The 15832-nt window shown below is 40.3% G+C and overlaps 2 protein-coding genes across 6 annotated transcripts in view; both read right to left on the bottom strand.

Annotated features, from left to right (window-relative positions):
• Positions 1-9037, bottom strand: part of hhat (hedgehog acyltransferase) — a 43005-nt gene extending 33968 nt beyond the window's left edge. For 3 of the 4 annotated variants that reach the window (XR_013303763.1, XR_013303762.1, XM_077612572.1), the window contains exons 1-9: positions 8890-9037; positions 8232-8381; positions 8089-8153; positions 7884-7997; positions 7589-7783; positions 6380-6595; positions 6097-6265; positions 5195-5345; positions 3088-3123 (exon numbers count right to left, since the gene is read on the bottom strand). Coding sequence is in view for 2 of the 4 variants with exons in the window: in XM_077612572.1 (XP_077468698.1) it covers positions 3088-3123; positions 5195-5345; positions 6097-6265; positions 6380-6595; positions 7589-7783; positions 7884-7997; positions 8089-8153; positions 8232-8352 (1067 nt within the window). In the remaining 2 variants the exon portion in view is untranslated. The remainder of the gene's footprint in view (positions 1-3087; positions 3124-5194; positions 5346-6096; positions 6266-6379; positions 6596-7588; positions 7784-7883; positions 7998-8088; positions 8154-8231; positions 8382-8889) is intronic. The other variant, XM_077612573.1, reaches the window with a different exon arrangement.
• Positions 9038-10343: 1306 nt separating this feature from the next.
• On the bottom strand, positions 10344-15163 carry myoz1a (myozenin 1a). Of its 2 annotated transcripts, XM_077612574.1 has the most exons (6): positions 15000-15163; positions 12928-13014; positions 12653-12840; positions 12311-12578; positions 11954-12113; positions 10344-11159 (listed from the first exon to the last, which is right to left on the bottom strand). In XM_077612574.1, exons 2-6 carry the CDS (start codon positions 13010-13012, stop codon positions 10901-10903), a joined length of 960 nt encoding a protein of 319 aa, XP_077468700.1. In that variant the 5' UTR covers positions 13013-13014; positions 15000-15163; the 3' UTR covers positions 10344-10900. The 2 variants fall into 2 exon arrangements, with proteins under 2 accessions (XP_077468700.1, XP_077468701.1); XM_077612575.1 differs by lacking the exon at positions 15000-15163 and having other exon boundaries at positions 12928-13054.
• Between the last annotated feature and the right edge of the window lie 669 nt (positions 15164-15832).

The raw sequence follows: 15832 nt of genomic DNA, 5'->3' as shown, positions 1-15832 counted from the left end.
AGTTCATACATAGTCCAAGGTTATTCCCACATGCTGTGTTCCAAATTAGAGAAAACAATTTTGTTTGAAATCACAAGGCAGCTACATGTTTACTACAAGTCTGGGACTGCAGCTGCTGTGTCTGGCTGAAAGACCTTCATGGGAAAATGATGGTCTCTGATTCCAGTATTCAGTCAAATTTGTCAGATAGCCCCAAATGCAATGCTTCCGGCAAGAAAGTGGGGTGCTCTGTAGTTATGTAAGTAGTGTGAACATTCTATGCCAATGTCGCACTTCACTCACTGTGTCAAAGGCAAACAAACACCATATATTCTCTCACGGATGCATCAATGCAACCAGTTCTCTATCAGAAAGGGTCTTTCTGCCTTGCAAGTGCTGTTGTACTGCAGTCTCATTATTTCTACTACCCGTTGGCTAATCAAAAGTTCCTGAAAGACGAGCCAGGATTTCAGGAGCTTTGAGGAAAAACGGCCAGCTTGGCCGCATTGGCGATGGACAGCAGGTGTGTAAGCAGATGGATGGCTACCAGCAAACTGAATGGCAGCGCTATACCTTCAATGTATTTGACCACTTCATGCAGATGGGTGAGAGTGAATTGACATATTATGGATATTCTCGCTTGCTTTAAGTGAACGAGAGTCTAAATACCCAATATTTTCATCTAAGATTCACATTTGTGTGCAATGGGAATCAAATGCTACTTCTCGTATGTACTTCAGCTGCAAAAACTCTAATTTAGCTGCCTTCAAGGACCCTCCATCTGGCTCGGTAGCCGTACCTGCAGCAGGTAATGGAATGACAAAAGAGGAACCACTTAGCAACCCGAAGAGACGGGTATCAGTGAATCATGGTCTCACACCTACGCCAGCCCCCTCCAAGCGTTTGTGCGTAATCTCACCACCGCATTAAAGCCTGTTTAAAAGCACTTTTGACGAGCAGCGGACGTGCGGCGCGTTGTGTCGCTTATCGTTTTTGCATTTGTGGTGGGATAATTGCGAGAAATGCCATTAAGCGTAATGTTGGGGCTGGGGGAGGTGTCGGTTTCCAATGGACACGGGCTTAAAATGGAAACTTTCATTTGCAATTTAAATCCCTAATTAATTGTAGCCAAAGCAACAGTGTAACTCGCCATAACTCATTGAACAAATATGAAGACTCACTTTACTTAACTCAACTATTCCTAATATATTTTTATTAGGCTTTGCCTTAGTCCAACACACAGTTTAGACCACAGGTGTCAAAGTGGCGGCACGGGGGCCAAATATGGCCCAACGCATCAATTTGTGCGACCCGTGACAGTAAATCATGAGTGCCGACATTCTGTTTTAGGATGAAATTCAAATGAAGATGATAGATGTATGATATATTTCCTTTTCAAATGAATAATTGCAATTTTTTCAATCATTTTTTTTTCTTTTGGTGTTTTTAGGTCAAAAAGCATTTCTTAAAATCAAAAAATAAATATATAAATATATTTTCTGTTCTCCACTTTAATATTGAACATAACTAAAAATATCTTTTGTTTCCTTTTGAAATGAAGAACAAATTTTTCCCCTACTAAGAAAAAAATCTCAAATCAACAGTTTTGGATCGATAAAAAACTGAAAATGTAGGGCTTTTGATCCAGTTCTTTTAATCCGATTTTTGAAAGCGAGTCGACGTTAGTTAATGCGGCCCGCGAACCAACCCGAGTTTGACACCCTTGGTTTAGACAATTGCGATTTTGAATGTGCTCTAGCCATCATTTATTAAGTTTGTTTTTTACATGTTTGCTGAGGTTTTTCTCTAGGTACTCTAGCTCACTCCCACATTTTGAAAGCATGCTTGTTAGCTCCACTGAAGACTCTAAACCTCAATCCTCATGCCAAAATGTCAACGGGGATAGGGTCCAGCTCACCTATGTAATGAGGAGAAGCGCTATAGATGCATGCAAGTCAAAACAAAGCAGACATCCGATTAATTAGTGCTGATTACTTGCCTCCTAATAAAACCAGAAAGAAGAAACAAAGGAGCGTGTCATTAGACAAGCGTGGTACGCCAGCATCTAAGCCTTGACGGAGCAACGTGTCTCCACCGAGCGGATCGCAGGCTGCAAGCAAATTCATTGGGGTTTGCTTCATTAGGGAGAAGACAAACTAATAATAAAAAAGCACAAGCAGGAAATTGGCGCCAGCCGCCCCTGCTGATCCATATGCACATATTAAGAATAGGAGGAATTTCTCCAGGATTCGGTGGACAGAAACAAAGCAATTCCACCCGCGCTGGCTATTATTTGTCAACAACACACAACAAGCTCATAATCATGAGAAAGCATCCATGCAAATGTAACATCCTTGTCTATTTATGACCAACTGTGCAAGGCAGCTGCAGGATGAGACCTCCTGCCACAGCACACTTTTTTTTAAACAGTTAGACTGTTTAATATGGATGAGTTCGATAGGCTGCCAGAATGAACACATGTGCTCAAGCGGGAAATATTCACAATGCAGATACATGGGGGAAAAATAACTACAATAGAGTAAAACTACTGCTTAACAGATTGGGGTGGGGTTGGAGGGGGACAATAAATGTCTTTGCAATGCAATACTGTCACCTTGTGGTATTGCTTTGGTGCATTCAAGTATTGTTGCCACAAACAATTATTTTAATAACTGTCTAATCATTTTTTGCAATTAATTCACTCATCAACTCCTATATATGGGCTGCACATTTTAGCTGTACATATGTAATGGAACAAATAACTAAACACTGAGAAAAGACATGAATAATATTTAGTAACAACGCAAAGGTAATTGTTTCCCAAAAATCTTATTTTAAAGAAATACAAGGTACGGTATGCTTTAAGTGAAGACTACAAAAGATTTAGAGAAATGTAATGAGTCACACAAAGTTATGGATGCACAGCACAAAAAAGATGAAAAGAAAGAAACTGAAAACTAGAAAAAGACGTATAAAGAGGTACAAAGCATACTGACAAAAAGATGGAGAAACAGACACAAACAGATTTTAGAGGAAAAAAAATGGCTTTAAAAATAGAAGAGACACAGTAATACACAATGTGTGCACATCCTATGAAGGACCTCTTACCTGAGGAGCCATCGATACAGGCCCTTGTCAAAATGCCTGTTCGGAGTGGAGAGACACAACAAGACGGGGAGACCATTAATTGGATTCAGACATTTACATGATAATACCATGAGTCGGGAACACCTGAGCTCCACTGGCTTCATCATACTCAATACTAAATAAATCCAGCTAAGTTAAAGAGGGTACTGTTTGTATGCTAGATGCTCTTTCCCTGTCGCTTCCTTCCTCACTCTGTTGTCATTAAGAAGATTAGAAGAAGCAGGTCTTCGGGAGTAGTTGCCCCATAAAATGCCTCTATTGTCCATGACGTCAAATGACAGATTTATGCATTCCATCAATGTTGTCGACATGGGCCAGCTCAGCGCACATGGGATTACCGTGCGTCACCAGTCAGCACTATTGAGCCAATTCGTCTATAGAGAGATGGAAGCAAAGGCATATGTCCATCTCAGCATTACGGCCAACCAAATCTAAGGAATGTTTTGCATTTAAAATGGATGGCCAGTGCTTCACCAGAGTCTGCTTTCATCTCAGCACATTCTCTTCACATTTACAAAAAGTGTCACCACTTCCTTAAAACCAACATACCATATATTTTTGTTTTTAAAGTTCTATTTCAATGTTTGGAAAATGTTTCTAATGAAAAGTTATATTCTAGACTTCATTATTTTATTTTTCACATGTTCCTTTTTTACACTGAAATCTAACTTCTTCATATATTTATAATGTTAAAACATTTTTATTCTTTCCCCCCCAAAAATACTAAGCCAGCAAAATGGTGAAATAGTAGTTAACACGTCTGCCTCACAGTCCTAAAATCAAGGGTTCAAGCCCTGGCTCCGGGCTTCCTGTGTGGAGAATGCAAGTTTCCCCCATGCCTGCGTGAGTTTTCTCTGGGTACTCCAGTTTCCTACATTCTCAAAAAATCCTTAGTAGGCTATTTGAATACTCAAAATTGGTTACTGCGTCGGCCTCACAGTGGGGGGACCTGGGTTCAAATCCAGGTTCGGACCTTTCTGTGTGGAGTTTGCATGTTCTCCCCAGGCCTGCGTGGGTTTTCTCTGGGTGCTCTGGTTTCCTCCCACATTCCAAAGACATGCATGGTAGGCCTATTGGACACTCTAAATTGCCCCTAGGTATGAGTGTGAGCATGAATGGTTGTTTGTCTCCTTGTGCCCTGCAATTGGCTGGCCACCAATTCAGGGTGTCCCCCGCCTCTGGCCCAAAGTCAACTGGGATAGGCTCCAGCACCCCCTGCGCCCCTAGCGAGGATAAAGCGGTTCAGAAAATGATATAAGATGAGAAAATTGTGTATGTGGGCATGTGGGTGTGTCTAAATTGTTGTTTATCTCTTTTTACACTGTGATTGGCTGGCATCCGTTTCTGACTTTACCCTGTCTACTGCCTATGGCAGTTGGGATAGGACCAGCCACATGAAGAATTGGTGGCACAAAAGATAAATTAATGATCAATATTAACTCCACTGATAGCGATAAACCTCCAATCCATTTGAACTGGAAACACTGGCAGCAAATTATTCGTCGTCAATGTGACTGGAACATGATAACTCACACTCACTCTGCTAAACGCAATGGATGTCTATTGCCATCAATAGTAGACAATGTGTCAATGTTAAGGTAATTCCATTTTGACTGAGTAAGTAGATTATCGGTGTGGCACCTTATGCAACAGCGCCACCAACAGTGTAAAATATATATTATCAAGGCTCATTAAAGGCAGCCTGTAGAGAGCCACTCTCTATGCAGTCAGTACTGATCTTCAAAGGAGATCATTGATGGAAATTATTTCTTGGTGTCAGTGTGTGTGTGTACGATACTCCATTAACCTGTACCCCTTTTGCTCTATTAAAAAAAGAAATGCAAAATGAGTCCTTGAGACGGCGTTTATGTCACATAGAGGTGACCTGCCGCGGTGATTGCAGCTAATGGTGGGCGAGACAATTCAGGCCGTGATTGCACAAGCAAAGACGCACTTAAAAAAAGCACTTGACATTAAATGCCAGCATTTCTCTTCAAGGATATACAGTACGAACGCCGGCCAAGGGACGCGGGGATGGCTAAGTGGACACTGAGTTGATGCGACTTACCGCCACATGCCAGTGAAGCTGTACATGATGCTGACGCAGCGAGGTAGACCAGGAGGGACGAGCTGGTCTAATGTTGCCAGCATGGAGGTAAGGCCGAAGAGAACCAGGTACTTGACAAAGAAGAACTGTACCAGGGCCAGTGCCAAACCACCTGCAGGGTAAACCAATTAACATGGTGACAGCAGCACTGGAGACCACCATGGTATATACAACCAATTTCTGACATTAACAAAAGCTTCTTTTTTAAAAATATCTTTAAATAATGGAATTAAAGAAAAGAATTGCATTCCTTTGAAAACAGCTAAAAAATGTATAAAAACTGCATTTGTATTCTTTCACATGAAAAAAGAATGAATATTGTGCTACTTGTCATACACTAACGCATTTGTGTGTCTGCTGTGCATAGACTAGATTGCATTTATAATTGATTAATTTTACATCTAAAATTTGTTTTAATTCAGCGTATCCAGAGTCAAACAAATTTTATAGCCACAACATTTTAATTAAAAGATAATTCTGAGAAGAAAAGTCTTTCTAGCCTTGATTTAGGGGTAGTTTTAATTGTGATTTGATAAAATATTTTTTTAACAAAGAAATAATTGAGTTTCCATTTGCTAACAGAAATAAGGAAAACACTGGCTGGGAAAAGTTAAAGAGGTATAAGCCTAATTAAAATTAACCTTGCCAGGACGTGACTTTTCATATTTTTATATTACGTATTTATGTTTTTTTTTTACTGGGAAAACGCACTGTCGAGTAGCACCGCCAATTTTGTTACACGCAGCTGTGTATGAGGACAATAAAGGCTTTAGATTTGATTTTTTTTACTTCTATGTCTTCAACTTGCTATGTAAAGTGGTAGATTCCCAAAATATGCCTGAAACAAAAAACTGGGAACTTACCCAATGCCCACGGTGGTAAAATCTCCAGGTAGGTCTCATTGGACTGGATAGCGTGCATGTACATGACATGGATCAGGTATTCGGCGATGCACCACCACACCAAGATCCGTGCAGAATAAAAAAAAAGGTAGTGAGCTCCTGCTTTGCTCTGCTCAGTGGGCCTCTGCATCTGAAGGAGACAGACACTTCAACATTCATTTATAGCACTTGTCAAATTTAACATTAGAAGATTCACATCACTTAACGTCTACTTCTCACAGGATAAAGTATTTGTCCAACTCACTTGCTCCAGGTAGTCGTTGTATGTAATGACTGGTCCATTGTAGAAGAAAGGATGGTAAAATGTGTAGGACAAGAGCCAACCCAGCTGTAGGAGGCCGCCGGTGTGGATCGTGGGACGTTTGCAGTACTCCAGACTGAAGCTAATAAGGCGAAGAGTACTCACCGCCACGCTGAAGAGCAGCAGGTAGTACTCCTCCTCATGCTCATACCACCCTCTCTGTTGGAAATGCAGTGTAAAAAAGTTAGGGAAAGATATTGACTCTAACACTTACAACAAAGAAAGTTGACTAAATATTCATCAAAAATGTGACATTTGTGTTATGCATAGTTAAAATATATAAAAATACTTTTTTTATTCTATATTTCCAACTTTACCTGTAAACACGTTATTCAACAGGTGAGTAAAGCCAAAATATTGGCAGAAATATTCGATATTTTTCAGATTTTTCAATCTGAATAATACACTTCAAATATAGTTAAGTTACTATATATTTCATAATGAGCTCTAATGGCATCTTGTGTCCATTAAATATAGTTTAATATCTCATCTCATTTTCTGAATCGCTTTATCCTCACTAGGTTCGCGGGGGGTGCTGGAGCCTATCCCACCTGACTTTGGGACAGAGGCGGCGGACACCCTGAATTGGTGGCCAGCCAATCGCAGGGCACAAGGAGACAAACAGCCATTCATGCTCACACTCAGACCTAAGGGCAATTTAGATTAGACTGTCCAATGTCTTTGGAATGTGGGAGGAAACCGGAATACCCAGAGAAAACCCATGCAAACTCCACACAGGTGGACCAACCTGGATTTGAACCCAGATCCCCCACTGTGAGGCCGACGCGCTAACCACTCATTCGCCGGGCCGCCCTAAGGAGAATCTATTTTCAAAAAGCACTGTCGCATTTTTCATCTAAATTCTAATCCTTGTTTATGTTTTCATTTTTGGGGGTAAACCAGTGCTTCCCAATTACTTTTTGTCATGGGGTGACTTATGACTTACAATCTATGTTGCTCTCTGCCTTTCTTTCAGTCCCTGTAAAAACAACTTTTTCAATGTGTCACTGACTCGCTGGGTACTTCTGATCTACGCTCTTTGTTCTTCTCTGACAGTGAGCGCACCACTGCTTTCCACCGAGTGAATTTGTAATGACACTTTATTCTAGTCTCTAAGGGGCCACTATTCGAGAAGCACTGGGTTACACCAACCTTGATGTCCTGAATTTGTCTGATGTGAAGGCTGCAAAGGAGCAGAAGGCTGCAGGTCCAACACAGAATGGGCTTTCTGAGCTGGGCCACCAAGAAAGACAAAGCCACATGCACAAGTACAACTGCCACACCTTTAATTCCCAAAACGCTGCTGGCAGCCGAAAAGCCATAAACTGTGAGCGCCATGACCCAAAGCTGTGGACAAAAGGTAGAAAAAAATGACTTTTGTAAAATTTGTAAAAGTAGCAATCTAGAGTCTGAGGGTAAAAAGTGAGAATTCAGTGAGAATTCCAACCTGCGGGTAAAGAGTTCTGCACAATCTAGAAATGACAGCATGCCCAATCAGAGTCCAAAGCAAGGACTTCTTAGCCCATGCAGTCCAGAAGGCCCACTCAAAGTCTGATGCATCCTAACCAAAATCACATGAAAAGAAAGATGACAAAACTTAGAACCACATTAATATTACTGCTTTCCACCAAAGAGATTTCATATATACATACTCTTTTGAATCCCTTAAAAAAGCCTGTTTCCAGGAGGAAATCTCTATCCAATCCCGCTTCATGTTCTGAAAGATAAACCCCCAAAATTAAAATATTGCTCAAGCTTTACCAAAAAACTGACACAATTACATATATTCTACTACCTTTTGAGAACCTGTGAAGTTCATAAAAAGAGTAAAAATGGGACCCGAATGACAGAAACCAGTAAAAAAGGATCTCGCTCCGTGGCAGAGGTGCAGGTTGGACCTTTGGGTTTGGTGTCATCTGGTTGAAATTGATGCGCTATGGTGAGCCTGAGAAATGCATTAGAATGTCACACACGTATACACAGAGCTTTTTCCCGTAACTTTGTCGGTCTTGTGGAAAAAACGAATGTATTATTAACTCACTGGCTCCCAGTGATGGTGATAGTCATCCCATGCAACTGAAACATGATCATTCAATGCCAACCAGCCCAGTTAAATATCTAACGATGGCATCCATTAAATTTAAAAGCAATAACCTAAAAAATTACTCAAGTCCAATGTTGTTTATACAGCGAGTTCACAACAACCGCACATTAGTACCAGTGACCGCATTTAACGGAAGTCAGAAATGATGTCGGTTGCTAGGTAACACCAAGCGTTCTACGACAGTCACATGCAAACTTGAAAACACGGCCGGAAGTTTAATTCTTAAATGTATCTGTACCAATTGGACATATTTGTAAATGAGTGTGTGATCTGTGTGTGTCATTACAGCGATCGTACTTTTTTTCGATATACTACACAGGGTCACATATATATTGTTGACAAATGTTACCTAAATGTGTTGGGTTTTGCTTCATTTCGTCAAAGGAAGTCCACAATTTTCCACAGCAAGTGTTGATTGAAATTCAACTTTAAAGCATGTGAAAAGTGATGCAAAAATCAGGGCTTCTTTTCCGGCCGCGGTTCTTCTTCGTTGAAATTTTTCATTTTTACCCGTCTTCAAAATGGCTGCCACCACCAGGCGAGGATGACGAATCGTTGTTTGAAACAAGACAGGTGCAGAAGATTAATGTTTGTCATCGGGATACAGTAAAAGCGCAAATAGCACGTATTTAGTAAGTTCCTTTAAGATACTATCATTAATTCACATGTACACTTTCGATTCAATGCTCAGTTGCTTGGACGACATGGTCCTCATTCTTTCATGTTGAGTATATCTTTTACTTTTTTTACTTTTACAGGTGCATACGAAAACACGTGTCCAATCTTCTAACGTTGTCTTGTTATTTAAGTCTTTTAAATTACTGTAATTTTTCTATTCAAACCCATTTGTGCATTCTACTTGTATGATGCTACTGTGTAATTGTTTTAAGTCTGTCTTGTTTGAGTTTGATTTATCCAGCACATATTAATGAACACGTTCATATTCATGTTTTATCGGCAGAGGTTGACAGGTATGACTGTTAATGAACATATAAATAAGCATATACTGCTGTAAGTACATACAGTGAACATATAAATCAGTGACGGTCCGTGCATTTTCTCGTAGCGCCTTCAACGAATCAATCCAACCCTCAAAAACTATTTTATGGCTATAAAACCACGACTGCAGCTACAGCTGCGACACATAAAAATAATCAATAAATCAATGCACAAAAATTGGGTAAAATCCACTTCCTAGCAGCATTTAATGATTAATTACAAATACTGGAGCTTTTCAGACATTACAACCGGGCCAGGGGGGTGATTTTCCCGGGAAAAGACAGCGATGAACGTTTAATAAGTATTGATGGACAAAATATAATATATGATTCAGATATTTCTTAGGCCAACAGAGAAGGCCTTGAAGGCCCTGACGGCCCGCCACTGATATAAATATGTAAGATTGTAGCCGAGGGCTAATTTCCATCTTTAGTCCCTTGTGCAGGTGGAAGTTGAACGATGAAACATACAGAAACATGCACCGACCCATGCACCCAACCCACCCACCCACCCACACACACACACACACACACACACACACACACACACACTCAAACACAGACACACACCCATGCACATACACACACACACAGACACACACCCAAACATAGACACACAAACACAGACACACCCCCAAACATAGACACACACCCAACACACACACACACCATCCCACCCACACCAACACACACAACCCACCCACACCAACACACACAACCCACCCACACACACACGCACGTAGGTCGCACAATTTTAGACATAATTGTGATCGCAATTATTTTCATCTAACAGCCAGGCTTTATGATGATTGGCAAAGAGATATGATGTTAATTGGCATTGAGTCCCAGGTAGATAATGCACGAACAGGAAAGGTGCTTTGGCTGAATGCACCCTTTTTGAAGGGAACTACACAGTCACCTCTAGAGCCACCCCTTGTTGATGTGTTGGAATTTTTTTTAATATAAAATCTAGCAGTGGAGGAGGAGTTTAAGAGGAACATAATTAAAACATTTGCTGCATTTTTAGAAATGAGTTTATTTCAGCTCAATGGTGTGTGCAACCTCATTATGACGAGCCTATGTAGCAGTCATGGGAACCTAAAACCAAAGAGGTGCTTGCTTCTAGCATTTTGTCATGCAGACACAATTGACAAAATGAAAATGTCAAAATAGCACTTTTTATCCTCTTTAGAACATATACATTCATTTCTTTTGCCTTTCATAGCATGACCATCACCACCTGTAAGACATTATGTAAAGCAACAGTTGTAAGCTATTTTAACGTGAAGGTGCATGCCAGCATGTATTTGCATGTTATGCATTTTTTCTGTGTTCACGCAGATGACTTCAGTGGCCGCTTCTTCACAGCTCCTCGGTCTCCCCGCCCAAGGGCATGAGGGTGGGCACCTGATCAGGTTCACCATTCATCTCCAAGTGGATGCCGCTGGGCTCACTGCTACCCAACCAGCCAATGGGAGTGCGGTTGAACGAAGGTCGGAGGTTGAGGTCATGACCATACACCACTGTGGGCTCGGCTACCACTTTGGTCTTCTCAGGCTCAGGCATTTGGAATTTCATGAAATGGAGGGCCTTTTCATATCCACCATAGGGCATGGCAGTCCTGTCAAGGTTAGGCAATTGTCAGTTTTAGTCACACAAAAACACAGCATTGTTTTCAGGTCATTGCTTGGTGGGATATGTATCAAATCGATTGTTTGCAAATGTGCCAGTTTTAGCTCTGTTTCTATCTATGCTATAAAAAGTGTAGCTTTCACATTAGGTGTGGAGATTTCTTCATGGTTAAAACCAAATATTTGCCAAGTCCAAGAATAGAACTTCAGTACTAAGGTACTCGAAAGAGTAGCAGAGTTAAAGTTATAGTTAGTGATATCCCAATCCGATACTGGTATCTGCGCCCGATATGACTATTTTTGGAGTATCGTAAAGTATCGCGTTTGGTCACATGATCAAATCCAATTTAGTAGACGCGTGTATTTTCCCTATTATTAGTGCTTTTCAGCTGATGTAAATCAAACCCATAAGTAAACATGCTCGCTGAGTGGTGCTCTATCTCTTTAGAAAGATTATCGTAAAAGATCATCGAGTAATATCGTGAAACAAAAAAAATCTTCATTTAATACAAACAAAGTGATTCATCATTTAATGGTTACATCATATTCTGCATTATTTTACTGGCGCCCCGGCGTCTTGAGTGGTTAGCACGTCGGCCTCACAGCTCTGGGGTCCTGGGTTCAAATCCAGGTCATGTCCATCTGTGTGGAGTTTGTATGTTCTCCCCGGACCTGCGTGGGTTTTCTCCAGGTACTCTGGTTTTCTCCCACAAGATCCCAATTTCTATTCTTTAGCCAAAGATCAAAACCACTAGATATTTTTTGTTGTACTTTAAGTGAGTACCTGTTGAAGGATTTGAACTTGCGCAGATCAATTTGCCCACCGGGGCCAGGCATAAACCCTTTTAAGGTGGCGAGCAAATCTTCGTCACCCTTCATGGCCTTCTCCCATGGTGATTTATAGGTCTTTATGTGCATCTTAGACGCGTCATCTTTTCCACCATCTGTGAACAGATGTTTTTAGGAACTACATAATAAGCATGTCATCCTAGAACCTCTGAAATAACCCCTGCAATTGTAGTTGTGGAATTAAATGCAGCATTTATTTAGTGTGATCACCTTCAAGCAAAATAGGACACTTTGAGAAGCACTCTGTCAACAATCTAGAACTTGATAGATCTCAACAAACTTTCAAACCAACCTTTTTGCGTGGACCCCTCACCCGATCCTCCATCTTTTCCTGCTTTCCCATGTTGCGCGGCACCTTGTCCTTCTCCGACTCCTACGGCGTCCCCAACTTCTCCACTCTTACTTCCAGGTTTCGGAGGAGGCACAGGGGCTCCTCCTCCAAATACCATTCCTCCATAATGCAACTGACTGGCATCTTTGCTGAGGAGATAGCCTCCCAGGTGTATCGTTTGGCTGCCCGACTGACCACCCGCTGTCGGGACAAACTTCTGCAATTCATCCTAAGAGGGAGCAATTTACCCAGGGTGAGTTGCTGATAAACTCTAATTGAGTCGGACCATTTTCTGTAGGCTACCATGGAGTCACCAATGAACATGTCTGGGTTGTTCTCGTAGATGAACCTCTCCACCCGCTGCTGCCTCATCTTAAACATCTTGGAGCCACGGTTCTTGAGCAGAGACAACTCCTCCAGCATGATGTCTTTTGGTGTGCCGATCTTTTTTCCCAAGTCGAACTCGGATATGTTAACAACGGGCTCGTATTCTTGGTAAGTGAATCCATCATATTAAAACAATGTTTCAGTGTGATGTTGGTGTAAAGTTGACAAGACTACAAAACTGTTAGACTTACCATCTTGGGAGATTTTTGATAGGTCAATGAGGACTCTGGTGGGCTTTCTCCTTTTAGTTAAAGGGGTTGGTGTTCTTGCAGGCATGGCTGTGAGGAGTGAGAAAATAAGAACAATGTTTATGAGGCTTGTAGTGGAATCTCTTGCTGGTTGGGCTTCTTGAGACTTTTTGTTACTTTACCCATGATAATCATGTCTACTAAATTTGAAAAAGCATTTTTTTTTAAATACATTGTTCAAACATTGAGCGACACTACTGAAATTAGGTTAGCCATTAGACCATCACTCTTATTTTTTTTAGTAGTATCCTTTTTTTAGTCTTCATGATAATAATGCTCACCACAGAATGTAGTAATATGATCAAGTGAAACTGCCATTTAGTTACATCCATTCCAACATCCCCCACCAGAGTTCACTGTTCACTATCTTAACCAAGATATAAATGCAATGAATTAGAAACCACCAAATCAACATCAATGCTCATCAATAAAGTCAAGGTTGTCACTATACTCAGATTCCTCACGTTCCCCAGATGAAATTGATGTCTGCTTTGGGAAATGTATAGTATCATTTCGCAGTATCATTAACGGTACAATCTCAAAGTAAAAAATCTTTAACCAAAATAGCGGTTGGCATTTAGTTGTATGTATTACAGTTGAGTCTTCAAAGTTGAATACCTAAAAATAATGTGAAAAGCATGATTGTTTGTTAAATTGTGCTAGATGCTAACACATTTAATGAGACTTCAGGTGTGGTATACGGTCCCCATCATGTAGTCATATTAGGTGAAGAAATACTGAGTGTAATGTTTATGTTACCAAAGTTCCAATGGTTTAATTTTAATATATAAATAATTATATATATATATATATATATATATATATATATATATATATATATATATATATATATATATATATATATATATATATATATACGTCTTATTTATCTTTTTAGTATGATACAATAACTCTGTTTTTGATTAGAAATGTACATTTTTTGTTTGTCCTTTATTTGAGCACAGTGCCATTGTTCAATGGTGTTAAAAAGGAATTCACTTAGGTATTAGGAATAAAACTCCTGCCCTGTTTTTGCTAAACGCTAAGATTTTCTATTTTTTCATGATTTTTGAGAGTCTTTATTGAGGAGTAAGGGATGTTTAAATGTTTTTCCACTGGCACGACAGTTAAAAGTAGGTGTTTAAATGTTAATTAAAATTTTCTGCAGTCAGTCAAAGCTTTATATTTGACAATGTTTTGTGAAAAATTTGTGTTTGAGACAAGAACAAATTGGAAGTCCATGTAATCATGATGATAGAAATATTTTTAGTATTCTTTTAAAGTTGTCACTGTTATTTTCCACTGGCATGACAGTGAAAGGTAGGTGTTTAAATGTTTGATTCTGTTCAACTCTAAGAAAGTCCTGCCACTCTGATGCTGTTGTAATTTATTCTTTTGTTTTTTTTATTTTGTCGCTTTTTTATTTCTCGTTAGATGGTCATAAGCACTTCCAGTTCTCAACATGTCGCGTTGCCTTCTCTTGTCAGAAGGAAAAACATCACATCGAGTGACTGTAACACAACCCACAAGGCTATTTTTAATGTACCCATCCTTACCCAAGAAATTGAGCACCGTGTAAATGCGTCATTTGATGATCAAAAGGGTACGATAAAACACATTAGTACAAAAATCACTCCCCTTGAATGTGGTCTTCCTTTTGAATGAATGTTTCATGTAAGACAGTTGTTAGTAAATGTAGAGTACGTCAAAATAAATTCCATGGGACCGTTTTTAATTCCTGAAGATGATTAGGAGTAGCCTCCCAGGTTTAATAATCACAACCCCCACACCCACTTTTCAGGGTTTGGTGATGGCATACTAAATTGGTACGGCCAGAGTGGGAGGGTCATTCCTTTGGACATTTGATGATGCAAGTGGCATCAGATAAATACGATTCAAAAGTATTGTGATTAAAATGAACATAGCAAGTCAAACCACTGTCACTATTTGAGAAAAAGTACTACTTGAAATATGATTAGCAAATTCTTTTAAAAGAAATCAATGCTAAAACGTACCTTTTTTTCTAAAGAATAATCCAATGGAGGGTAAAGTTGTAAGATCCCGGGTCGACAGATACCCCAAAAGCGTACGACTAGTTTGATCCCAGTCAATGCGGCACCCACCCTACGCTTAAATGGCAGGTCGTTTCTTCCGGGCTGGGGCTGCGGGTGGCAGCGGCGTGGCTAAGGTGGATTTTGAGGCGTATGAAAAGCGATGCAGGAGCGTCTAAGGCATGGAGGGGCGGGTGGGAATTGGGGGTCAGTCCTTGGGCCAGTCTAAAGTGCTGATGGGGATATTAAAGGAACAAAATGATTCTCCCAGATGGTTATGGGGCATATATTTAGCAGCAGGAATGCAGGGAAGCCACATCAGTTACAAGATAACCCCGAGAGGCCACGGGTAGTGTTTAGGTTACACTCAGAGTGAGGGAAAGTGAAGGCGAGTGTAAATGCAACCATGGACAAAGTGCAGGCCTGGGGTTAAGCATATGTGTGTTCAAGTCACTCTTGAGTTCTTTGTGTTATGTAGTTAGGATCAGGCTCCCTACAAGTGACAGGAACACATTACACTTGAGAAAATTAAATACCAGAGATTAAGTCAATGTAGGTCCTAAGGTAATATGCAGCATGACAGTTGAAATGAAAGAACAGTTTCCCTATCACCAGACAACTTGCAAAATTACTGATAATTCAGTGTAGAAATTCAGCGAGCCAAGTTGTGTTTTTGGTGAAAAGAAAATAATAGCTGGAAAGCATTTGCCTCTCCAGAGAAAGTCAATCAAAACTGTAGCTTTTTCCTTATATCTTAACTCAGATGCCATTGAGAGGAGATTAGTATTTACATTGAA

Source organism: Stigmatopora argus, chromosome 11 (genome assembly GCF_051989625.1).
Source record: "Stigmatopora argus isolate UIUO_Sarg chromosome 11, RoL_Sarg_1.0, whole genome shotgun sequence".
NCBI classification, from domain to species: domain Eukaryota; kingdom Metazoa; phylum Chordata; class Actinopteri; order Syngnathiformes; family Syngnathidae; genus Stigmatopora; species Stigmatopora argus.
This window is presented reverse-complemented; position numbering and strand designations above follow the sequence as displayed.